The following is a 26,059-nucleotide window of genomic DNA, read 5'->3' on the forward strand; positions in this document are numbered from 1 at the left end:
ACCGACCGCCACACACGCCTTCACCATTTTGATGATTAATGTTAACGAGCAGAAAAACACGTCGTAAATAGGAGGAATGTATGTAGCCGTAACAGGGAAACATGATGTGTTGACGGACAATTGGGCGGCACCAGTCAGGAGGAAGGAGTTGTGACGTCACGTGGGTAGGGTCTATTGTGCACACACGGAGAAAGCCTTTCCCCCGGTGGAAATGTCATTGCATGTAATTTTTTCCTATATAAGAATTTAAAATTAAGACTTTGCCAGTAAAATGTTGTTTATAAAAGTTGGAAAGTAATAAAACAAACAACAAAAATTAATGAAATGAACGAAATAAATATATCTATAACGGGTCAAAATTATTTTTCGAACACATCATGTGACTAGCACCTTAGAAACGGCCATTTTATTTGCTTGTCCAAAACCACCTGAGGACAGATTCTGGCTGGAATATTCAGTCAAAAAGGATGTGGCGTCTACTTCCCCACAAGGTAAGACAGAAAAATGTGTGCGCTCACACACACACACACACAGCTGGGATGTCAGAATGTACAAGCTTCAGCTAAGCTACTATCCGAGCATATTTTGGTAAATGATGTTATACTTGTATAGCGCCTTTCCACCTTTCGAGGCCCTCAAAGCGCTTTACGCTACATCGCCATCCACCTACTGGTGACGCAGCAACAGGAACAACGTGGGGTTCAGTATCTTGCTCAAGGATACTTAGAAGAGTTCATCAGGGCGGAGAATCGAAACCACAACCTCTGGCGTGGGCGACAACTACTGTAATTTTCGGACTATAAGGCGCACCTGACTATAAGCCGCCACCCACCAAATTTGACCTGAAAACAGCATTTGTTCAGAGATAATCCGCACTGGACTATAAACCACAACTGTCCTCATTGTATTATAGGATACAGCAGGGCAAATAAGTATTTAGTCAGCCACTAATTGTGCAAGTTCTCCCACTTGAAAATATTAGAGGCCTGTAAATGTCTGTTTTTAGGTGACCAAATACTTATTTTCCACTCTAATTTGGAAATAAATTCTTTATAAATCAAACAATGTGATTTTCTGTTTTTTTTTCCCACATTCTGCCTCTCATAGTTGAGGTTTACCCATGTTGACAATTACAGGCCTCTCTAATCTTTTCAAGTAGGAGAACTTGCACAATTGGTGGTTGACTAAATACTAATTTGCCCCACTGTATGTACACCAAAAGATATCATATATACCGGGATATTATGTATACCGGGAACACTTTATTTTTCGAACAGATCAAGTGACTAGCAACTTAGACGGTCATTTGCTTTGCATATAATTAAAAAATAAATTTAAAAAAATTAAGGGAGGGCAATTTTATTTTGTCAAATCATTTTTTCTTTGATTGAAAATATGTTTTTTTTTTTTGATTGAAGCAACTTTTTGGGGGATTAAATGATTTAGACACAAATGTCCTATCCATAATTTGGCCCAAACACACACAAAAAAAATTAAGTGTTCAAATTTTTCTATCTCAAATATTTTTTTGAATTCAAATACTTTATCCATGAATGAAATTTTTCGTTTTTTGATTGAAGTGAATTTTCTTTTTGAAAATATATTTTTTTGAAGCAACTTATTTTTTGATCGAATAATAAAGACAAAAATGTCCTAACCAAAATGTGGCCCAAACACAAATCAACATTACTTCAATCAAAAAAAGTTGCTTCAATCAAAAAAAATAATAAATAAAAGGTAGCTTTCACATGCATTTTTTTTAGTTTCAAATTTATTTTTGCATTCACATTTTTTTTTTGTTTTTTTTTTTGTTTGTTTTTGATTGAAGCGACTTTTTTTTTGGTTGAAAATATATATTTTGATTGAAGCAACTTTTTTTCAATTGAATAATAAAGAAACAAATTTACCTCCATACGGCTCCACCCAGGGGATACAATTTTTGACTGGGGTAACTAAATTGGCACGATACCGGCAGGTGTACCATATTCAATAGATGACAATCTTGGCGAAACGTATTGCCTAAGCAGAGTGATTTAGAATTCCCCACGAGAATGATGGGAAACAAAAAAACACTCATTGTCAACTTATTATTATAAGTTAATTTTATTGCTGACACTGCGTTTCGAGATCATCAACATGTTGTGCCCCCCCTGCCCCAAAAAGCAAACTCCGCCTATGGTTTTCGTGTCAAATTTGGTGTGTGGCGGCTTACAGTCAGGTGCGCATTATGGTGCGAAAATTACGGTATAATAAAATTTGATCAAATAATAAGACGGGGAAAAAATGTAAGGATTTTTTTTTTTTTTTAAGTGCGAGTTAGCTATGAAAAAAATGCAATTAAAATGTTTCATGTTTAACTGCTAGCAAACACGCGTGTGCCACCACATAATGATGAATGAATCAATGCAGCTATGCAAGCAAAATGTTTGACTCATTTAAATGTGTGCTTACTACAATCACCAGCTAAATAAAAACATCATTACTGGATCAAACTTGTGGCTCGTCCTTACTTTCGTCTCGCACTTCCGTGTACTACCTGTACGCGTTTGACTTCCGGGTAGGACCGCAAACCCCCGCCCTCTTTTTCAGGTCCCACTCTTTTCTTCATTTACCTGCCGGTCGGATCTGACTTCTTTACGATCGCAAATGCTTGTTCGTCGGCGACAGAATGGACAAGAGGAGCATGTCGACGACCGTCACTTATATGCGTTGGAGAAATTCAGATCAAAAGTAGGGGGAAAAAACACTCATTTTAATGTTAGTGTGTGCCGCTCTGTGCCAAAGTGTATCAAGTGTCTATGACTTTCTGGGTTTGTGTGTTTCCGTGTCTGTCCGCGTGTATGTATGACTTGTGTTTTTTTTCCCCCATGACGTGTGTGTTCCAAAAAGTGAGTCCTTGGTGTCCATTAAGGCTTCCACAAACCATTTTTTAAATAAAAATTTATTTATTTATTTATTGGATAGTTGTCAAATCGGCGGTGAGACGATTTATTGGATAATTTAGAAATCACGTCATATATTAGTATATTAATGTGGGGATAATATTTTAGCTGTAAATGCATTAGAACCTAAAAACATGGACTACAAATGACAGGTAACGATGAAATTGATTGTTCATCAAACATCTCATTTGGATTCATTGCAAAGAATCTGCTTTCATGAAGGACCACAGAAATTAAAGAATATTTACCGTTTTTCCTTTTTTTTTTTTTTTTTAAAAATTGAAAATCAAAATGAAATGATCAGCATTCACTTTTAGTTAACATCTTACATATGGCGGAAACATTATATATATATATATATATATATATATATATATATATATTAGGGCTGTCAAACGATTAAAATTTTTAATCGAGTTAATTACAGCTTAAAAATTAATTAATCGTAATTAATCGCAATTAATCGCAATTCAAACCATCTATAAAATATGCCATATTTTTCTGTAAATTATTGTTGGAATGGAAAGATAAGACAAGATGGATATATACATTCAACATATGGTACATAAGGACTGTATTTGTTTATTATAACAATAAATCAACAAGATGACATTAACATTATTAACATTCTGTTAAAGTGATCCATGGATAGAAAGACTTGTAGTTCTTAAAAGATGAATATTAGTACAAGTTATAGAAAAGTTATACTAAAACGCCTCTTAATGTTTTCGTTTTAATAAAATTTGTAAAATTTTCAATCAAAAAATAAACTAGTAGCCCTATTCTCTCCTCAATGTGTGTGAGTACACAAATTGACAGATAGCGAACATAAGTTCCAAAAAGAAATCAGACGGTGTGGCAAAGTTGCATGGGCTTTACTGAAGTCATCTCTTTTTGACAGGAGCACATTTCTTGTATTTTTGTAAAATTGAAAATAACAAGGCAATGTGTCAATAACTTGCATAAATCACAAAATGACATAAAATGTACACACACGTGTCCATTTAAGCAGTAGCACTAGCCAATTAGCTCACAAGCATCTAACAATGTAACTGCATTTCACCATATATGTGAACAAATTCAAATACACATCATCAATAACTATCTAATGCTCATGAATACAAACAAAGGAGGAATATAACTCAAAAGCGATGCATTTATTAGACACAAACAGTGTGATGGGGCTATGAGAACTGCCACTGAATACTGGATGCGGACGTTAGCTGGTCTAAATAGCACTGTCTATTAGTGTGAGTTCGCGTCGACATATAATCACGTCAGAAAAGCACGCCGAAACCCAAATAATCAGCTGCACTGAATCGCCAGCAGAGGGCGACATTACGCCACATAACATATGCAAGTCACACCCAAGCGCCAGCAGAGGGCGGAAAAACTCCATAAAACACAATTAACAAGTTGGCCTTTCACTGTACTGACATTTAAATCTGTCTGAGCGGGCCTAGTGTGTTAATTGCGTCCAATATTTTAACGTGATTAATTTAAAAAATTAATTAACGCCCGTTAACGCGATAATTTTGACAGCCCTAATATATATATACAGTATATATATACACTCACTGGCCACTTTATTAGGTACACCTGTCCAACTGCTCGTTAACACTTAATTTCTAATCAGCCAGTCACATGCCGGCAACTCACTGCATTTAGGCATGTAGACATGGTTTAAGACAATCTCCTGCAGTTCAAACCGAGCATCAGTATGGGGAAGAAAGGTGATTTGAGTGACTTTGAAAGTGGCATGGTTGTTGGTGCCAGAAGGGTTGGTCTGAGTATTTCAGAAACTGCTGATCTCCTGGGATTTTCACGCACAACCATCTCTAGGGTTTACAGAGAATGGTCCGAAAAAGAAAATATATCCAGTGAGCGGCAGTTCTGTGGGCGGAAATGCCTTGTTGATGCCAGAGGTCAGAGGAGAATGGCCAGACTGGTTTGAGCTGATAGAAAGGCAACAGTGACTCAAATAACCACCCGTTACAGCCAAGGTAGGCAGAAGAGCATCTCTAAATGCACAGTACGTCGAACTTTGAGGCAGATGGGCTACAGCAGCAGAAGACCACGCCGGGTGCCACTCCTTTCAGCTAAGAACAGGAAACTGAGGTATACAATTTGCACAAGCTCATCGAAATTGGACAACAGAAGATTGGAAAAACGTTGCCTGGTCCGATGAGTCTCGATTTCTGCTACGACATTCGGATGGTAGGGTCAGAATTTGGCGTCAACAACATGAAAGCATGGATCCATCCTGCCTTGTATCAACGGTTCAGGCTGGTGGTGGTGGTGTAATGGTGTGGGGAATGTTTTCTTGGCACTCTTTGGGCCCCTTGGTACCAATTGAGCATCGTTGGAACGCCACAGCCTACCTGAGTACTGATGTCCATCCCTTTATGACCACAATGTACCCAACTTCCGATGGCCACTTTCAGCAGGATAATGTGCCATGTCATAAAGCTGGAATCATGTCAGACTGGTTTCTTGAACATGACAATGAGTTCACTGTACTCAAATGGCCTCCACAGTCAGCAGATCTCAATCCAATAGAGCATCTTTGGGATGTGGTGGAACGGGAGATTCGCATCAAGGATGTGCAGCCGACAAATCTGCACCAACTGTGTGATGCCATCATGTCAATAAGGACCAAACTCTCTGAGGAATGCTTCCAACACCTTGTTGAATCTATGCCACGAAGAATTGAGGCAGTCCTGAAGGCAAAAGGGGGTCCAACCCGTTACTAGCATGGTGTACCTAATAAAGTGGCCGGTGAGTGTATGTATATATATATATATATATATATATATATATATATATATATATATATATATATTAGGGCTGTCAAAATTAACGCGTTAACGCGCGGTAATTAATTTTTTAAATTAATCACGTCAAAATATTTGACGCAATTAACGCACATGTCCCATTCAGACAGTATTCTGCCTTTTGGTAAGGTTTACAGCAAGGCTTTTTGTGCTGTCTAAGAGCGAACTCTTGTGGTCGCTTTGCGACATGTTTTATTTTTTTTTGCCAGTTCTATATGGCTGCACGTCGTCTCTGTTGTGCTTATATGATCCTTGGACAAGATTTGTCCGCAAGTATGGTTGTTGTAAAGAATGTACATATTATGTTAATAAGCGAAATGTTATATTTTTTTGTATGAGACGCTTTTTGTTTATATTTAGTTAACCTGTATAGCGTGCTAATCTAACGTTGTTGCTAATGCAATGCTTGTGTACTTTTATTTTGTAGTTTTACGACGGTCTAAAGAGGACAATGGTTTGAGGCCATTTTATTAATAAATGAGATGAAAAAGGAAGAAGTCTAATTATTAAGGCGTCGTTCACTAGCTGTCTAGCTTTGGAAAAAGTCAACGCTTTGGAGTGAGGACAGCATAGACAGATTTAAATGACAGTAGAGTGAAATGCCCACTACAGTCCTTATGTACCGTATGTTGAATGTATATATCCATCTTGTGTCTATCTTTCCATTCCAACAATTTATTTTACAGAATATATATAGAATTTACAGAAAAATATGGCATATTTTATCGATGGTTTGAATTGCGATTAATTGCGATTAATTACGATTAATTCATTTTTAAGCTGTAATTAACTCGATTAAAAATTTTAATCGTTTGACAGCCCTATTGTTTACACATTATACACACACCCTCTCTCAACACAGAAAGTCGCCAGGGAGAAATAAGACCACAGGCTGCATTATGAAAATGTTATTGTCAACAGATGTTTACAATGGCGGAAGACTATAAAAGTAGGCTCATGACAGAGAGGAAACTAGTTAGCCGTCTTCGCACTCTAACTAGCCACATTAGCAAGCTTACGTTATAGTATTTGTTTTACCATCGCTAGACACACGAAACACGCGTGAGAGAACTCTAGTAGCTGTTGGGAAATGTTCATGACAATGTTTACTTACCTTAATTTTTGTGTAAAGTGACGAAAATCATGTTGGAGGTCCCTCCGTCTGTTTCTTTACAGTAGCCAGTGGCGCCCCCAGGGGGTGGCCAGGGGTGGCCACGGCCACCCCTATAAATTTGTTGGCCACCCCACTGGCCACCCCGCTTCCCACTAAATCGTAGATTGTTGTAGCATCAATTATGCATTTCATCCCAAATTCAAATCTGCTAGCACCTGTTTTTCCCCAGTAATTATTTTGTTTTGTTAAATGTACACCTTCTGCCTAATATATACATAACCCAATAACACAAAATTGTTGTGGAACTCAAAATGTTGACTGGACAGTTATGGACTATGCACATTAAATCATTAGTAACTAGGAGTGTCAAACAATTAAAATTTTTAATCGAGTTAATTACAGCTTAAAAATTAATTAATCGTAATTAATCGCAATTCAAGCCATCTATAAAATATGCCATATTTTTCTGTAAATTATTGTTTGAATGGAAAGGTGAGACACAAGATGGATATACACATTCAACATATGGTCCATAAGTACTGTATTTGTTTGTTATAACAATAAATCAACAAGATGGCATTACCATTATTAACATTCTGTTAAAGCGATCCATGGATAGAAAGACTTGTAATCCTTAAAAGATAATAAAATTTGTAAAATTTTCAATCAAAAAATAAACTGGTAGCCCGCCAGTGTTAATGCTAATAATTACTTACACAATGCTCATGGGTGCTGAAGCCTATAAAATCAGTCGCACCCAAGCGCCAGCAGAGGGCGACAAAACTCCGAAAAACACAACAAGTACACATTTCACTGTGCTGTCATTTTAATGTTAGAGCGGGGCATGTGCGTTAATTGCGTCAAATATTTTAATGTGATTAATTTTAAAAAATAATTACCGCCCGTTAACGCGATAATTTTGACAGCCCTATTAGTAACATCAAATATTACATAATACACCAAAGTATATCAGTAGCCGTGTCCTTAAGTCTTTCATATAGTTTTCCCCCTGAACTTTTTACTGCAATAATATAATGAAAACCTGAAATTATGGCTTTTAGTTTTGGCCACCCCAAGACTTTGAGTGGCCCCATCTGGCCACCCCTATGAAAAATTTCTGGAGGCGCCACTGACAGTAGCCGAAGTACTCCCATACTAGCGACTTTTTTGAGGGGGGGAAACCGTGATGTTTTCATTTCACGGTAAACCTTGAATGCCTACCCATGTATTAATAATACTTTTATCGCCATAGCGTGAGAGAGGTTCCCACTCCTTCCTGTGTGTGTTTTTGTGTTTGTGTGTTGCCAATCGAGTGTCATCATTGTGTTTGTGCCCACCCATTTTTTTTTTGTTTTGCCATTTAGCAATGATGGTAATCAGGCGACTCACAAAGATGAATATTCAGGTTCAATCCAGGATAAATGTTCCATTGCCATTGGAAGCGTGGCCTCAGGGTATAGAAAGTCCTCAGTGTCGTCAGCAGATCCGACCAAACAAGGTTCGTGCATAGACTCCTTGGATACAACATCTGCTTGTTTTGAGGGCCCGACTTGTGATCTTAACGTCTTTTGTATCAGCAGATACCTTCACTCTCGATGAGGGACTGGATGCCCTGGGCTTTGGAAGCTTCCAGTGGAAATTGCTGTTTGTCACCGGGTTTTCCTGGGTAAGAAGGCTTTTTTTTCCCCCTCATCTGACATCCATTTAGTCCCACTGGCATTGCTTGTGTTAATACAGGTGGCAGATGCCATGGAGATGATGATCCTCAGCATCCTCGGCCCACAGCTGCACTGCGACTGGAGGTTGTCAGGCTACAAAGTGGCTCTCATAACGTCGGTAAATGCGCTACAGTTTCACCGGGAAAAAAATACACAAAATATTTTTTACACAGAAATATCAAAAAATTATGAAGCAAATAAATATCATCGGCACAACAATTTGCGCCCTTCTCATTAACCCTTTACACTCCCAGCATTTTTTGTGAGATTGGGGAGTTGATTTTCCTATGAGTATTTTAGGGCTGCAGCTATCGATTATTTTCTTAGTCGATTAATCGATGAAGTAGTTCGAATAATCGAGTAATCGGATAAGGAACATGAAAAATTTAAATACCTGATCTGAGCTTCAAACTATAAAGATAAATAAGGATTTATGTACAACAAAAGAACAATTGGCTAACTTGCAAAGTAAAAGTCCGCTAGCTTAAATGCTATTAAAACGCTAAATATTTTTTTCCCCACAATGTTCTTAAAGCGGAAATGTGAAGTAATTTCATAACATGCCAAATAGGGTCACAATTAAAGTAATTAAACATTGTCCAACAAATAAAGTGTGAAAAAAATAATTTATATGTTGTATATTTGACAAAATAATCGTGTTTCCGAAGTTCGAGCCTGAAAGGGGACGAACCCAGAAGTGATACGTCACACGGGGAACAGCGATGGCAGCTCCATACATACGGCCGCCATTCAAAGCCCTTCAAACAGCGATATAAGCGATAAATCGAGGGCAAGGGAGGAGATGCAAGTTTTTGAAGAGTTGGAGAAGAAGAGGAGGTTGGAATTTCATGTTGGACCTAACATGTATTAGCCAGACGCTAATCAGGACGCAAACAATGTGCCTAGACTACCTGACATGGAATGGAGACAAGACCCATCAAGATTACAAGATTGGTAAAATATAGTTATTATTTTCATGATTTGAAGATGCAGGCATTTGCACATAATTTTATGTTTTTGTCCATCTGATGACATTGTTTAAAAAAATAATAATCAGACTTCATGTTCATTTTGGCAGATCCGGCAGCTCTCGTGCATATAAAATAACAATATAAAAACGTTGGGGGGAAAGAAGGAGATGAGTCGTTGATGGCTTTCTCCACTTTATTGTGGCAACAATAAGAAAACAAAATAATAGCGGACTGCCGCCACATTCGACCGCAAAGTTTTGCTTCTCGCCGATCTCCTCCTCGCCTCCCACTCCAGCGTCTCTTAAACGGATTGTGCATAGTGTCTTGTTATGAGCTTTTTGTTTACAAATGTATCGAACACACGACGTGCTGGCAACTTTGTTTCTTTATTAACACATGGAGCTAACAGTACGAACACAGCTCGGGGCTCTCGGCAGGAAGTGGCGTCTAATGGCGTGAGGAAATGTAGTTTTTTCACACAAGCGAACAGATTACAAAGCACCACTTCAGTGTTGTCCCGAGACTACATTTCCCATAATTCACTGCGTGACCTGCGCGCTCGCTGATTCGCTGCCAGAAATTAAAACCAAAACGCTTGTTGTTGTCACCTGTCAGCGGCTCTCGTACGTAAAACACAAACTAGAAGGCGATCACCGTGAAAGAAACGCCGAACCGTACAAATGCAATGCAATGCTTGAAGCATGAAGGTGGAAATACATAATACAAATACAAATAAAAGTGCACAAACTCACCGGCGGTGTGTGTTTCTTACGGCAACGTGACCGTGAATTACCGCGACGCCGACCCGCTTATATGCACATCCACACCCCTTTCCCGATTGACAGTGGATTAACCCTTTCGGACAAGATCGTAGATAACGCACAATTTAAACACGCTTAACCGAGCGAACGCAACAACAACTATGATCGGGGATTGCCACGAGTTAACTTTCGGCTAACGTCGCTAGCTTATACTGTTCATTCCACAACAGTTGGCAGCTCTGCTTTGACAAAGTCATCAGTCATCTATCCAAAAATCACACTTTTTGGCAAATCCTGGATCATAAGCAGACCGGTTAAGGAAGCAGGCATCTTCGAAGTGTTTGCAGCAGAGAACACTACTCGATGATGGCGTGAAATTCATTCGCTTCGTGCGAACGAAAGATGTCCATTTACGTGCCCTGCTATCCTTTGGCCACTCATACAACTTTTCGTTTGAGCGAGAACAAAACATCGCCACTCACCGCCGTGGCATCTTACCGAGAAGCAATGCAACAAACAATACTGTTCTATGGCGGACTTCCCTCGCACTTCCCGGTGTGACGTAATTTCCGAAGATTTCCGAAGAAAAGCATTTTCGTTGTCAAGGGCGTTGCTATGGGTTAAACAAAGAATCTGGAAGGGTTGCGTTAAAAAAAATAATGAAAATATGCTTATAATTGTTTAGCCATTGATATTATTCAAAAACATGGTTGGCCAACCTTAGTTCACATTTCCGCTTTAACAAATGGTTCAAACACATATTCCCACAAAAAAAACGGCTAAATATATCTATAAATTACAAATGCATTAAAAACACATTAGCTCATACAAAAACATAGCTTATGTATGTCTTAACATGGAGCAGCTGGATTCAGCCATGTGGAATGAGGCAGACTAGAGGGCAGTGTATCCACCCAAATCAGTAAAACTAAATGCAAACACTTTCAAAATAAACCATTACAACACCACTTCAATCTTAAAATCTTTTTATCTAATCGAATACTTGACTTAATCGATTAATCGTTGCAGCACTAGAGTATTTATAAACTAAAAAAAAAAAAAAAAAACCAATCCAAAGTTAGGTTTTTATTCCTAAATCATCAAAGGATTATGTCATGAACTTTTTTTTTTCAAAAATTTCCCATTTTTTAATGTGTCATAATAAGTTGAAGAATTCCAAATGCCAAATATGGAAAATCACGCGCATTGCATTGATTGATTCACTGGTAAACTGTAAGGTTTTGACAACTTATCATAAACATTGAACCTCTTGGCTTTAATTTGACATATTGTGCGTCGAAGTTGAGCTAATGAGCACGGAGTAATTTACATTCCAGAAATTGCACATTTTGACAATATTTTGTAAAGAATAGACATTATTGTCATGAAATGTGAAAAAAAACATTTTCTGTTCATTTCTATGAAATTAAACTTTATCTTTTACATCTGGGAGGGGTCTGTTCATGATAAATGACTATTTTTTCGTTTTATTACCTTTTTGGAGGGGATCAATGACACTTTTGATCAAATCCTTTTTCTCCGAATCTTTCTGGGCATTCATCTTCAGACTCTTCTACTGGTGTTCTTCACCTCTTCTACCCCTGCCTTGTTGTTGCAGTCTTAAACGTGGAGCTTTTTTCTTCCGCCTCAGGTGGTGTTTGCTGGCATGGGCCTCAGCTCGTCATTATGGGGCAACTTGTCTGACAAGTACGGCAGGAAAAAGGTCAGCTCAGGTCAGTCGTTTAAATTTATGAGCACATATTGTGACCGCTTATGTCTCCGTGAATGTGAACACAGGGGCTGACCATTTGCATGTGTTGGACGTTCTACTACGGCGTGTTGAGCGCCCTGGCGCCAAATTTCGGGTGGCTTTTAGTGATGCGAAGCCTAGTGGGCGTTGGCATCGGAGGAGCCCATCAGTCGTGAGAGTTCTTGTTTTTACTATTTATTTATTTCACACTTTTGGAAAAAAAGGTTTCATTAGGACCTTATTTCAGAGGTTGCGCTAGACTTTTTCGTTGTCTGTCATTTTGACCGACAGGGTCATAAAAATCCGGTCATAATCTATTTTTACCCGTCACTTAAAATTTTTTAAAATGTTAATAATGACATATTCAATAGTATTTAGTTTTCATTCATCTTTAATTAATATTCTGTCTGAACAAGCTTAACAGAGAATCCAAACCGCGCCATCACACATCAATCAGCTGTGCGTTATTAGTGCCTTCCTAAAAAGCCGTGTTCAAGGCAAGCTAGGCGCTAATAACGCACAGCTGCATCGCTACCATACCGTCTCTTGCTTTTTGATGACGTAATTGCTGCATTAAATCCGATTTGCGGGACTGGACAGTACAGACCGCCGCCACAGTCTGGAAAAATGTGGCCCAGATCGGATTTAGACCACATACGACAGTGACCCAGATCGGATTTGAAATGGTCCCGTTCTATGCGACTTGTCACGTTCAGAACGTCAAGTTAATGCCTCACTCGAGTCGGAAAAAACACGAAAAAATCGGGTTCGTGCATTAAGACCTGTAGTATGAACGTAGCCTTAGTTCGGATGCTCAGTTGCCTTGACATTTTTTCGAGTAAGGCCAACGACGTCATGCATCAAGAGAGACAATAGCTAATTAATATGCTCACTCGCCACCCTGTGGTCTGGGGTGTGAATTGCAACCTGTCAAAATGACGGATGGACTTCAGTTTTTTCCGTCACCGTTTTAAAAAACCGGTCAACGACGGAAAATATTCGGTTAACGCGACCCCTGCCTTATTTTTCAAATTTCTCTGATAATTGCTTCATGTTGTAGGTATTTAAGGGCTAAGCAACATTACTCCGTGTGACCCTTCCAATTTTCTAAAATGGCAACAATCAACAAAAAAAAAACGTTGACTGTGACGGCCGACGCTTCAAGGATAGGTGGAAATTGGACTATTTCTTCACTAAAATACGCAACAACTGTGTCTTGCCTCATTTGCAGAGAGACTGTTGCTGTTTTTAAAGATTTCAATGTGAGGCAATATTACCAAACAAGACACGCTGACATGTACGACAAGATTACAGGGAAGATGCGCAGCGAGAAATTGAAGCAACTTGAAGCTAATTTAATTTCACAGCAGTAGTATTTTGCAAAAGCCCGAGAGTCGAAAGAGAACACCGCAAAGGCTAGTTGCAAGATTGTTAAAATTATTCATTAAAAAAAATAATAAAGCAAATGTGACACACTGAATGGCTTGCTAAATTTTGCTTAAATATATTGTTCTACGTAAAGGACGTCAACCAATGTCTGCCCGCCACATTTTTACCATGTCTAATCTGGCCCCCTTATCAAAAAGTATGGACTAAACCCATAAATTCAGTCACACTAAAGCGCCAGCAGAGGGAGACAAAAAACACAAGTAACAAGTGGACATGTCACTGTGCTGTCATTTTAATGTTTGAGCGGGGCATGAGCGTTAATTGCGTCAAATATTATAACGTGATCAATTTTAAAAATTAATTACCGCCCGTTAACGCGATAGTTTTGACATCCCTAGTTAAAACGGTTGAATAATGTCCATTGATTTTATTTCAAGAAAAAAATTTAAGAAAAGTTCAGAAGATTTTTTTGTTGTTGTTGTTGAATATAAAAAAATATATTGCCCAGCTAAAGCTAGAGGTGTGATGCTCATTTTCTCACTTACAGGGTGACTCTATACTCAGAATTTATTTCATCCAAAGCGAGGGGCTTCTCCGTCATCCTGATGGCAGTAGGTAGACGCACATCACTTTCACAAGTTCACATTTTTCTCATCAGTTTTCCTCATCAAGACATCAAAAATTATTAATAAAACAATTGCCCATTTGCTTAGTGTTTTCCTAAATATCCACACTTGAAATCCCCAATTTAAGGGTTTTGGTGTAAAGAAAACAGTTCCCTTTAATTTAGTAATTTCAAATAATTTTGTACTCATTTTAACTCATCGGCTGCCTTTCACGGCGATAGATGTCCAATCAATTTGAAGTAATTTCTCTGCCACCCTCCAACTTCAAAGGGGTTGGACGTAGACATGTGCCGGTTACCGGTTTCACGGTTTACCGTGGTGTGAAAACGTCGCAGTTTCAAAACCACTAAAAATTTCCGTCATACCTTAGTACGGTATTCGCTATTTTTCAAGTGCCAAAATGCAGCCGAAGTGGCTTGGTGCGGCAGCGCTCACCCCTTCCCCTGTTTGTTGCCGTGAGTGTCAGTGACGCTATTCTGCTTAACAGCCAGCAAACCCAAAAACAAACCCTCCAAACACAAGGCGTACTTTTCTTCAATTTATTGAGCTCTCAAATCGTGGTGAAATATACAAATGAATACATTTGAAGCGTTGTACACTTGTATTTTTCCACGTGTGATTAGGTGCAATTGGATAGCAGTAGCACCATTAAAAAGTTCGCCAAAAACAAAACACACATTTTCCTTTCAAATTCAATATACAAACTAACTAAAACTTACAAAGACGAATGTTAGCCTAGGCTAAGCTGGGAGAGCAGCTTCGTCGAGGTTTTATGTCTCACAACCGCTGAGTGAGAAACAAGCTTGAATGAAGGGGGGAAAGAAAAAGAATCGCTAATTGAGAAAGGAGGTCTCACTACTCACTTTTGGGGTTTTTTTTGTTTTTTTTTTTGATGAAACCTTTCCTCAACAACATTTACATTTTTATTAATTTATAAAACTAACTTATACATTTTTAACTAACTTATTAACTTATGAATTCTTTGTTCTATTTAACACAAAGGCATGGCATCATGTAGACTAGAGTTGACACAGTGGCTGAAAATGGCGAAACTTCACTTGAGCTTCCCCCCCTCAAAAAAAGTCATACAGTATATATTTTTGATTTTATTTAGAAGTGTTTTTACTTTTTTATAGCAATTATTTTGTTCTTACTCTAATATTGAGCAACTTGAGCTGTGGGTATAGTTTAGGTTCTATTTATTTTAATTTTATATAAAATATTTGTTATTTTTTTGTTAATTTATTTATTTTCACATTATATTCGTGTTCCAATTTGCAAATATGTTTTGAAAAAAACTCCTGTTCAATGGGAAAAAAAATTATTATTATTTTTTTTTTTTTTACACCCATACATCTCAAAATATTGGAGCTATAATTGCAATACCGTGAAACCGCTGTATTTTTGCTCACGGTTATCGTACCGTCAAAATCTTACACCGGCACATGCCTAGTTGGACATCTACTAGTGAAAAAAGGCAATTGAGAAGTTAGGGGAGATATTTAGTCGTTTCCGAGCCCCTTCACAGCTCGTATCAGACAACGGGCCCCAATTTGTGTCAAAAGAAATGGTTGAATTCCTGCAAACCAATGAGGTTCAACACATTAAGTCTGCTCCCTATCACCCGGCAACCAGCGGCTTGGCAGAGAGGTTTGTGCAGACCCTCAAACATGCTCTCAAAGCGTGAAGCGTTGAAGTGTCATGGTTTGGGGATGCTTTGCTGCAGCAGGACCTGGCAAGCTCACTATCTTAGAATCCACCAGTAATTCTATCGTGAATCAGAGGGTGCTTGAGGAACATGTGAGATCATCCGCAAAAAAAAAATTCAAACTGAAGCGAAACTGGACCCTGCAACAAGACAACAACTCAAAACATACCAGTAAATCCACAAATGACTGGCTGAAAAGGAAGAAATGGAGAGTCCCGGAATGACCGAGTCAAAGCCTGGATCTTAATCCCATTGAGATGCTGTGGGGTGACTGGAAATGGACTGCACATGCAAGAAACCCCTCGAACATCTCACAGCTGAAAGTATTCTGCGTTGAGGAGTGGGGCAAACTTTCTTCAGACTGATGTCAAAGATTGGTAGATGTCTACAAAAAGCATCTCACTAAAGTTATTTCAGCCAAAGGGGGTAACACTAGCCATTAATTGGTAGGGTGTCCTTACTATTTCCTCAGTTAGAATATGCATTTTTGTCGATATATTTGGTTTAATGAGTAAAACAATGTTAATTTTTGTTGTTCACCTGCAATTAAATCACTTTCTTTTGCAGAGATAAAGAAAAACAAGATCAGACATTGTATTTTGACATTTCTTATTAAAGAACTGAATATTTAGTGGGGTGTCCTAATTTTTTTACATGAATATACTTCTAAAGTCTCTCTAAGCTTTTTTTTATTATTGCGTTTCAGGCTTTTTGGGCCGTCGGCGTGGTTTGCGAGGTTCTCCTGGCCTTGTGGGTCATGCCCACCCTTGGCTGGCGATGGCTGCTTGGCCTTTCTGCCACACCATTGGCCATCTTTCTGTGCTTTTGCTTGGTAATGAAATGCATCGGTTCATTTAAATAGAACAGAATAGAAGCAGAATTTTTTTTCTCATACGCAGTGGCTGCCCGAGAGTCCTCGCTTTGACCTGCTAAACGGAAACCAAGCCAAAGTTATGGCGACGTTAGAGAACATCGCAAAACACAATGGCAAAGCCTTGCCTCGGGGAAGGATAGTCTGCAACGTTCAGGTAAGGAGAGACAGGTTTTAAGCGTAGAAATTAGGGCCCGACTGATATGAGTCTGATATTTGGCACAAGATTCCCATAGTGCTTTAAATTTTTGTTTCAGTGTCATTTGTGAGGCTTAAGGTTAGGGCTGGGTGATATGTAAATCGAGCAGATTTACCTCGATAACTATAAATGACGATAAATTCGCCCAAGCGGACTGTTATATAATTTGAAAGTCTGAATTAATGCGTGAAATACAAATTAACTGTTTCTCGTTGATATATATACCAGATTTCAATTTAACATATTTAAACAATTGTACATGCAGTCTAAACATTAAGTACCGTAATTTTTGCACTATAAGGCGCACGTGATTTTAAGCTGCCACCCACCAAATGTGACACGAAAACTGCATTTGTTCATAGATAAGCCGCGGCTGTCCTCACTGTATTGTTGGATATTTGCACCAAAAGACATTAACCGGTCACGTTTTATTTGACAGCTGCATCATCCGACTGTCATAAGACCAAATGAACCACCATGAAGCTTTGAATCAATTGGCTGCCAAGCTTTATTGCTTCAAGAAGCTTCATTTGGCCATCATTGCTCCCTTGGGGGAGACAGTCAACCTCTTCTGCCACCTGCTGTCAACACTGTTGTTGTCGTCCAACATGCCTCCTAGCATGCATTACAGCGTTACAGATCGAGCTGGGAATCTTTGGGCACCTAACGATTCGATTACGATTCAGAGGCTCCGATTTGATAATAAAACGATTATTGATGCACCCTCCCCTCCTTTTTTTTTTTTTAATGTTTTGTACATTAGTTCAAAAAATTGTTCAAAAATCCTCTCAGGCTAAACCAAACTACTATTCCAGTAACAAGTTAACATATAACGGTAAACAAACATAACAGTAATCAAAATACTCCAGTCCCCATTCTGTATCAGCAGCTTTAAACAACATTCAATTAATGTTGTGAATCAACTGTTACAGTTGTTAAAATTGCTCCCGTTATTCCATAATTTCCCTTCTGTCTACTTGTGTCAAAGTTTTAACACTATTTCATCATTTAAAGATAGATTCACGACAAGATTCTGCCGATTTAGGAGTATTTTACATCAAAGTTAATTAGGTTCGCTACAACAGAGCCTTCTAGAGAGGTATACTGCTTTAAGATGGCTGCTGTTTACTTACGCCAGAAAGTGTCATTTCGCATCTCTGTTCAATAATACATGTTCTAACATCGACATCGTCTGTCATTTTGCATCTAGTTCTACATATTTATGATATCTACTGTAGCCCGTTTGTTTGTAGCAACTAGCAACTGGGCATTGTTTGTAGAGGCTGTCAACCGCAGTCAGGTATGATTGTTTTTTTTTTTATCTAGCAGCATGAGTTGAACATGATATTTACTCTCGGTCCGTTCCTCATTGCGTCCCAAAGACCGCGCTGACTGTTTTTTACTTCCAATTCACCTGGTATAATTCAATAATCGGAATTTGGATATTTGTGAATCGTTCTCGAATCTTCCACGGCTGAATCGCGAATAATCTGAGAATCGGAAATTTGGCACGCCTCTAGTTACAGATGTAAATAACAATCAAAATTCATGTTCTGTGCTAATTATTTCTTCAGTTACTGTTCCAGTTGTTTCATCATTTGCTAATTATGGTATTTGGTCACACTTTATTTGACAGTGGTGCCATAAGACTGTCATTAGACAATCATAACTATGACATGGCTCTGTCAAGCGCATTAATGAATGCTTATAACTAGAGGCGTGCAAAATTTCCTATTCTTAGATTATTCGCGATTCGGCCGTGGAAGATTCGAGAACGATTCACAAACATCCAAATTCCGATTATTGAATTATACCAGGTAAAGCGGAAATAAAACTCAGTCAGCGCGGTCTTCGGGACGCAATGAGGAACGGACCGGGAGTAAATATCATGTGCAGCTAATGCCGCTAGGTAAAAAAAAAAAACAAAAACAAAAAAAAATACCTGACTACGGCCGTCAGCCGCTACAAACGGCGCCCAGTTGGTAGTTGTTACAAACATACGGCAACATACGGCTATGGTAGATATCACATATATCTAGACTAGATGTGAAATGACAGACTTTCCCCCGCTAGTAAACAGGCACCATCTTAAAGCAGTAGACTTCTCTAGAAGGCTGTTATAGAGAACCAATTACTTTTTATCTAAAATACCTCTAAATCGGCAAAATCTTGACTTGAATCTATCTTTAAATGATGAAACAGTTTTAAAACTTTCACATATCGAAAGTAGACATGAGGAAAATTATGGAATAACGGGCGCAATTTTAATAACTTTAACGGTTGATTCACAACATTAAATTAATTGAATGTAGTTTAAAGCTGCTGATACAGAATGGGGACTTGAGTATCTTATTTACTGTTTTTAACCGGTAACTTGATACTAAAATAGTAGTTTGGTTTATTTAGCCTGATAGGATTTTTGAACAATTTTGGAACAAAAATACAAAACTTTTTTTTTTTTTTTTTTTTTAAATGGGGGGGCATCAATAATCGCTTTATAATCGAATCGGAGTCTCTGAATTGTAATCGTAATCAAATCGTTAGGTGCCCAAAGATTCCCACCTCTACTTATAACAGATTTTACTGATTTCATTTCGTGTTATCTGGCAAATTATCTCACTTTTGAATGACACGGATGACACGTAATGACAACTGTCATAAGCAGTCAGTAATGGCCATGATAGTGTCATGTTATAATGATCTTATGACACTCTTATGACACCACTTTCAAAGTGTTACTAAATACCATAACTAGCACTTAATGAAACAACTGGAACAGTAACCGAATAAATAATTAGCACAGAACATTTTGTTATTTACATCTGTACCGCTGCAATGCATGCTAGGAGACATGTGTTGCCTATTAACCCAGATAGATCAACAAATAAGCCGCCCTGGACTATAAGCCACAGGATTCAAAATGAAGGGAAAAAGTTGCGGCTTATAGTCCGAAAATTACGGTTTATAAAAATTTCTTGTAAACCATAAGAATTCAAGTATGAACATTTATAACAGCTTGTTTGACTTGAAAAATGTACAACATTCTAAAAATCAATATCACGACTGTGCAAACATGTCACTGAAACACAAACGACTTAGTTTGAACAAAACACTTCAACTTATTGTTAATGCCTGCTGTGACATAATTATTTAACACATGTGTTTACTTCAAGGTTTAAGTTTTTTTTTCCCCAGAGCATTTTTTAATACATGCACGCACACATGCACCCCCCACACAGATCCCCCCCCCCCACACACACACACACACACACATTAAAGCTATATTGCTCTTTTGCCAATTAAACATAATATTTTATCATGGCAGTAATGACACAGAATGAAGCAAGCACATACAGAAAAATAGCTGTGGCCATTAAAGGGTCATATTATAGGCTTCACTGTTGCATTATAATTTATGCTGAATGCTTTACCGTCATAAAAGATATCAGAGAACTCACACACAGATACAAAATAGCGCGACATACTAATTGCTAGGTGCGATCCGTGCCCAATCCACTCATTAAGTTCAGCCATTTTGACAAGGTTCCAGCCGCTATCCGACTCCATCACGTTCATTTAATAGCGTTAGCCGCTAGTGTTAGCCTGAAATTGGGGTGAAAGACTGCTTGGAGGCCGCCAGGAGTCTGCTTAATGTCAGGTGAAAGTTTGGCGAAGCTCCCTTAAGCCCAACTCCATCACGTTTGCTTGTAGCGATAGCCGCTAGCGTTAGCCTACCAGGCTTTTGTTTGTTTGAGTTCCTGATGACCACATGACTTCATACGTAAGCACACGGACTGCTTTCTTAAAGGGGAATGAACATAGCAGAACAACACAGTCAACGCGGGATGAAAAGACTATATTTTCTTTTTGTATTAAATTGCCGAATTTACCGACACGGTCAAACTTACGTCGGTCGTCGTGAAGGATTTCGGTAAACTTTCAGTATACCGCCCGGCTCTACTCAAGGTCAACATGTGACCGTCAAGCTGTGTTCAGACGTGACGTGTTTTTTTTTTTTCAAGTTAATATAATTGCACTTTGAGAAAAATTAGTTAAATATTAGGGCTGTCAAACGATTAACATTTTTTATCGAGTTAATTACATCTTAACATTTAATTAATCGTAATTAATCGCAATTCAAACCATCTATAAAATATGCCATATTTTTCTGTAAATTATTGTTGGAATGGAAAGATAAGACACAAGATGGATATATACATTCAACATATGGTACATAAGTACTGTATTTATTATAACAATAAATCAACAAGATGGCATTAACATTATTAACATTCTGTTAAAGCGATCCATGGATAGAAAGACTTGTAATTCTTAAAAGATAAATGTTAGTACGAGTTATAGAAATTTTATATTAAAACCCCTCTTAATGTTTTCGTTTTAATAAAATTTGTAAAATTTTCAATCAAAAAATAAACTAGTAATCCGCCATTGTTGATGTCAATAATTACACAATGCTCATGGGTGCTGAAGCCCATAAAATCCGTCGCACCCAAGCGCCAGCAGAGGCCGACAAAACTCCCAAAAAACACAAGTAACAAGTGGACATTGCACTTTGCTGTCATTTTAATCTGTTTGAGTGCGTTAACTGCGTCAAATATTTTAACGTGATTAATTTAAAAAATTAATTACCGCCCGTTAACGCGATAATCTTGACAGCCCTAAATATGGTTGGGTTTTATTATTTTGAAAACTAATCGGATATCAGCCGATTGATCATTCGGGCCCTAAGAAAGATGACTAACGACAAAGCTTTCCAGTGTAATCTTTTGTTTTCGTTCTCATGCCGCAGAATAACCGAGGCCGTCTCCAAGACCTTTTTACCAAAGAATATTACAGAACGACTCTTCTCCTCTGGTTCATATGGTTGGCTTGACAAACATTTCTCTTTCATTAACATACAGTGGGAGGACAAAGCATGTGAACCCTTTGGAATTTCTTTTATTTCTGCATAAGTCGTTCATGATAGATTGCTTGAGCTTAATATAAATCACATTAACACATTGGCTTCCATTGACGGCAAAAGAAATCCGATCCATTTGGACTGGGATGAGGCTGTAAGCCATTTACCGTAATATTCAGACTATAAGGCGCACCTGACGATAAACCGCCACCCACTCCACATCATGTGGGAGGGTCTTAGCTTTCATATGAGCCATTTCTGAAACCAATTGAATAATTAAAAGTCAGATTATTAGCAATTGTATCGATAAAATGGATAAGAGACAACGTTTGTCAGGGACTGTATAAGGCGCCTCGAAGTATAATGTGCTCCTTCAATGAATGGCTCATTTTATGACCGTTTAATGTGTTGGGCGCACTGCATTATAAGGCGCAGTAGTAGTAGTATAGTGGTTTGCTTTGCGTTATGCATCCACAAGATTGAGCTGAGCTAAACGGAATGTCATGATTCACTAATATTATCTATATACAAGCACATCAGATTATAAGGCGCACTGTCGGCTTTTGAGAAAATCGTAGGCTTTCAGGTGCGCCTCCTAGTGCTGAAAATACGGGAATCATGATATAGATACATACAGAATGTGTTGCCTTCAATATAAGGCTTATTTAAGGCTTTAATTTTTTTGTGGCTCCAGACATACAGTGGGGCAAATAAATATATAGTCAACCACTAATTGTGCAAGTTCTCCCACTTGAAAATATTAGAGAGGCCTGTTATTGTCAACATGGGTAAACCTCAATCATGAGAGACAGCATGTGGGGGGGGGGGGGGGGGGGGAACAGAAAATCCCATTGTTTGATTTTTAAAGAATTTATTTGCAAATCTTGGTGGAAAATAAGTATTTGGTCAATACCCAAAGTTTATCTCAATACCTTGTTATGTACCCTTTGTTGGCAATAACGGAGGTCAAACGTTTTCTGTAACTCTTCACAAGCTTTTCACACACTGTTGCTGGTATTTTGGCCCATTCCTCCATGCAGATCTCCTCTAGAGCAGTGATGTTTTGGGGCTGTCGTTGGGCAATACGGACTTTCAACTCCCTCCACAGATTTTCTATGGGGTTGAGATCTGGAGACCGGCTAGGCCACTCCAGGACCTTGAAATGCTTCTTACGAAGCCACTCCTTTGTTGCCCTGGCTGTGTGTTTGGGATCATTTTCATGCTGAAAGACACAGCCAAATCTCATCTTCAATGCCCTTGCTGATGGAAGGAGATTTTCACTCAAAATCTTTCAATATATGGCCCCATTCATTCTTTCCTTTACACGGATAAGTCGTCCTGGTTCCTCTGCAGAAAAACAGCCCCAAAGCATGATGTTTCCACCCCCATGCTTCACAGTGGGTATGGTGTTCTTCGGATGCAATTCAGTATTCTTTCTCCTCCAAACACGAGAACCTGTGTTTCTCCCAAAAAGTTCTATTTTGGTTTCATCTGACCATAACACATTCTCCCAGTCCTCATCTGGATCATCCAAATGCCCTCTAGCTAACCGCAGACGGGCCTGGACGTATACTTTCTTCAGCAGGGGGACACGCAGGATTTGAGTCCCTGGCGGCGCATTGTGTTACTGATAGTAGCCTTTGTTACTATGGTCCCAGCTCTCTGTAGGTCATTCACTAGGTCCCCCCGTGTGTTTCTGGGATTTTTGCCCACCGTTGTTGTTATCATTTTGACGCCACGGGGTGAGCTCTTGCATGGAGCCTCAGATCGAGGGAGATTATCGGTGGTCTTGTATGTCTTCCATTTTTTAATAATTGCTCCCACAGTTGATCTCTTTACATCAAGCGTTTTACCTATTGCAGATTCAGTCTTCCCAGCCTGGTGCAGGTCTACAATTTTGTCTCTGGTGTCCTTCGACAGCTCTTTGGTCTTGGCCATAGTGGAGTTTGGAGTGTGACTGACTGATGAACCGATAATGAGTTAAAACAGGTGCCACTAATACAGGTAACGAGTGGAGTCTCGTTAGACCTCGTAAGAAGAAGTTAGACCTCTTTGACAGCTAGAAATCTTGCTTGTTTGTAGGTGACCAACAGTGTTGTTAATAACGGCGTTACAATATAACGGCGTTACTAACGGCGTTATTTTTTTCAGTAGTGGGTAATGTAATTAATTACTTTTCTCATCTTGGCAACGCCGTTACCGTTACTGAGGATGGAAAGGCATGCGTTACTATGCGTTACTATATTGGTCGAAAAGTCTGAGGGAGACGGACTCACCGAGACGACAGAGCAGATCAGGAGTGAGGAGGAGGCAAGAAAGTTGTGACGAGGAGCAAACGCGATGCTAGGTAGCTCCAATAATACATGTTGTAGCCGATAGCTACAAACTACGCCCGCACGTTATGGTAGATATGGTAGACATGGTAGATATCACATGTACTGTATATAGCAGGGGTTTTCAACCCAGTCCTCAAGGCACACTGTGGGTCCTGGTTTTTGTTCCAGCCGATCCAGCAGAGACAGTTGAACCAATGAGGCTTCTGCTAAAACAAGCCACACCTGACTGCAATCAACTGATTGCACTTGTAAAACACCAGATTGGGGAAAAAGTGTTGTCATCTTGTTTGGTAAGAATGAAATCCTGCACCCACAGTGTGCCTTAGTGGAATAGGTTGGGAACCCCTGGTATATAGATATAACTAGATGCAAAATGAAAGACATGGCACTAAATGCGTTAGTAGACAGCCGCCATCTTAAAGCAGTAGACTTTTTAGGACGGCTCTGTTGTAGAGAACCTTCCTAAGCGAACCTAAGTAACGTTTTATCTAAAATACTTCGAAATCGGCAAAATCTTGACTTGAATCTATCTTTAAATGATGAAACAGTTTTAAAACTTTCATACGTCGAAAGTAGAGAGAAGGAACTAATGCAAAATGGGAGCAATTTTAACAACTTTTAACAGTTGATTCAGGGTAAAGGGTAAATTAGGGTAAAGAATTGGGCTCGGGCCAATTGTACCAAAAACCTTCACAAAAAACTTCACATAGTGTGGCCAATGTTTTTTTGTTTTTGTTTGTTTTTTAGGGAAAAAAAAAAGTAATTATCACCAATTACTTTGCAAAGTAACTAATTACTCTTACATTCAGGTAATTGAGTTACTAACGCAATTACTTTTTGGGAGAAGTAATTTGTAACTATAATTAATTACTTTTTTTCAGTAAGATTAACAACACTGGTGACCAAATACTTATTTTCCACTCTAATTTGGAAATAAATTCTTTAAAAATCAAACAATGTGATTTTCTGTTTTTTTTTCCACATTCTGTCTCTCATGGTTGAGGTTTACCCATGTTGACAATTACAGGCCTCTCTAATCTTTTCAAGTGGGAGAACTTGCACAATTGGTGGTTGACTAAATACTTATTTGCCCCACTGTATTTGTTGTTTTTTGCAGCAATTTGGCTCTTCCAACATTTTGGGTTGCCGACCCCTGCCTTAGACTAATACTATACCACACAAACATGTCCTATAAAACAATGTAACAGCACCACATTTTATGAACAATTTATGCATAAATTTAGCAACTGTCTCCTCCTTGAATTTAAAGTATTCTGAATTCATTTTGCATTGTGTGTACACCTTTTAATTATTTCCCAATTTAAGTTTTTGTGTACTCATTGATTTTTAAAAAAAAATATTTTTCAATTTTTAAATGTTTAATTTAATTCCGTTTAATTTTGTGTGAATACTTTTGAATGTCAAGGTTTTCATTCTCCTTCACCTATTACGGAATCATCCTGCTGACAACTGAGATGTTCCAATCCGGAGATTCGTGCGGCGGTAAGTGGCAGCCTGCGCCACATTTGTCTCTGGCTCATGAGCGTCAAAATCTCAATCTATGTGACAGCCACTCAGGGGGCCAAAATTGAAGCCAGTTGTAGTCTGGAATGCAAATTGCTGACATCACAGGACTACAAAGACTTGTTATGGACGACGTTGGCCGAGTTCCCAGGTGAAATCTTCCCAGGTGACTGCGTCGAGTTGAACGAGAATAATCGAAAGTGTTTTTCCTGTCAGGTCTGTTTGTTGTTCTGGGAACGGTGGACTGTCTGGGCAGGAAGAAAAGCATGGCCTTGCCCTTTTTCATCTTCAGTCTAAGCCTCCTGCCCTTGTACGCCTGTATCGGGAGGTAATGTGTGTGCGCACCTAGGCTACCACAGTTAATAGTATATACTGTCGTGTATTAAGGACGCCTC

The 26,059-nt window shown here is 38.7% G+C and overlaps 1 protein-coding gene across 1 annotated transcript in view; it reads left to right on the plus strand.

The window, feature by feature from the left end:
• The first annotated feature begins 2,584 nt into the window (after positions 1-2,584).
• The window catches only part of LOC130905095 (synaptic vesicle 2-related protein-like), a 29,432-nt gene continuing 5,957 nt past the window's right edge, over positions 2,585-26,059 (plus strand). The window contains exons 1-13 of the mRNA XM_057818124.1: positions 2,585-2,730; positions 8,255-8,388; positions 8,471-8,556; positions 8,628-8,726; positions 11,992-12,063; positions 12,138-12,262; positions 14,027-14,090; positions 16,520-16,645; positions 16,713-16,841; positions 21,694-21,767; positions 25,567-25,643; positions 25,711-25,815; positions 25,881-25,992. Coding sequence (XP_057674107.1) covers positions 2,669-2,730; positions 8,255-8,388; positions 8,471-8,556; positions 8,628-8,726; positions 11,992-12,063; positions 12,138-12,262; positions 14,027-14,090; positions 16,520-16,645; positions 16,713-16,841; positions 21,694-21,767; positions 25,567-25,643; positions 25,711-25,815; positions 25,881-25,992 — 1,265 coding nt within the window. The 5' untranslated portion in view covers positions 2,585-2,668. The remainder of the gene's footprint in view (positions 2,731-8,254; positions 8,389-8,470; positions 8,557-8,627; positions 8,727-11,991; positions 12,064-12,137; positions 12,263-14,026; positions 14,091-16,519; positions 16,646-16,712; positions 16,842-21,693; positions 21,768-25,566; positions 25,644-25,710; positions 25,816-25,880; positions 25,993-26,059) is intronic.

This window comes from Corythoichthys intestinalis, chromosome 17, assembly GCF_030265065.1.
Source record: "Corythoichthys intestinalis isolate RoL2023-P3 chromosome 17, ASM3026506v1, whole genome shotgun sequence".
Taxonomy (NCBI): Eukaryota; Metazoa; Chordata; class Actinopteri; order Syngnathiformes; family Syngnathidae; genus Corythoichthys; species Corythoichthys intestinalis.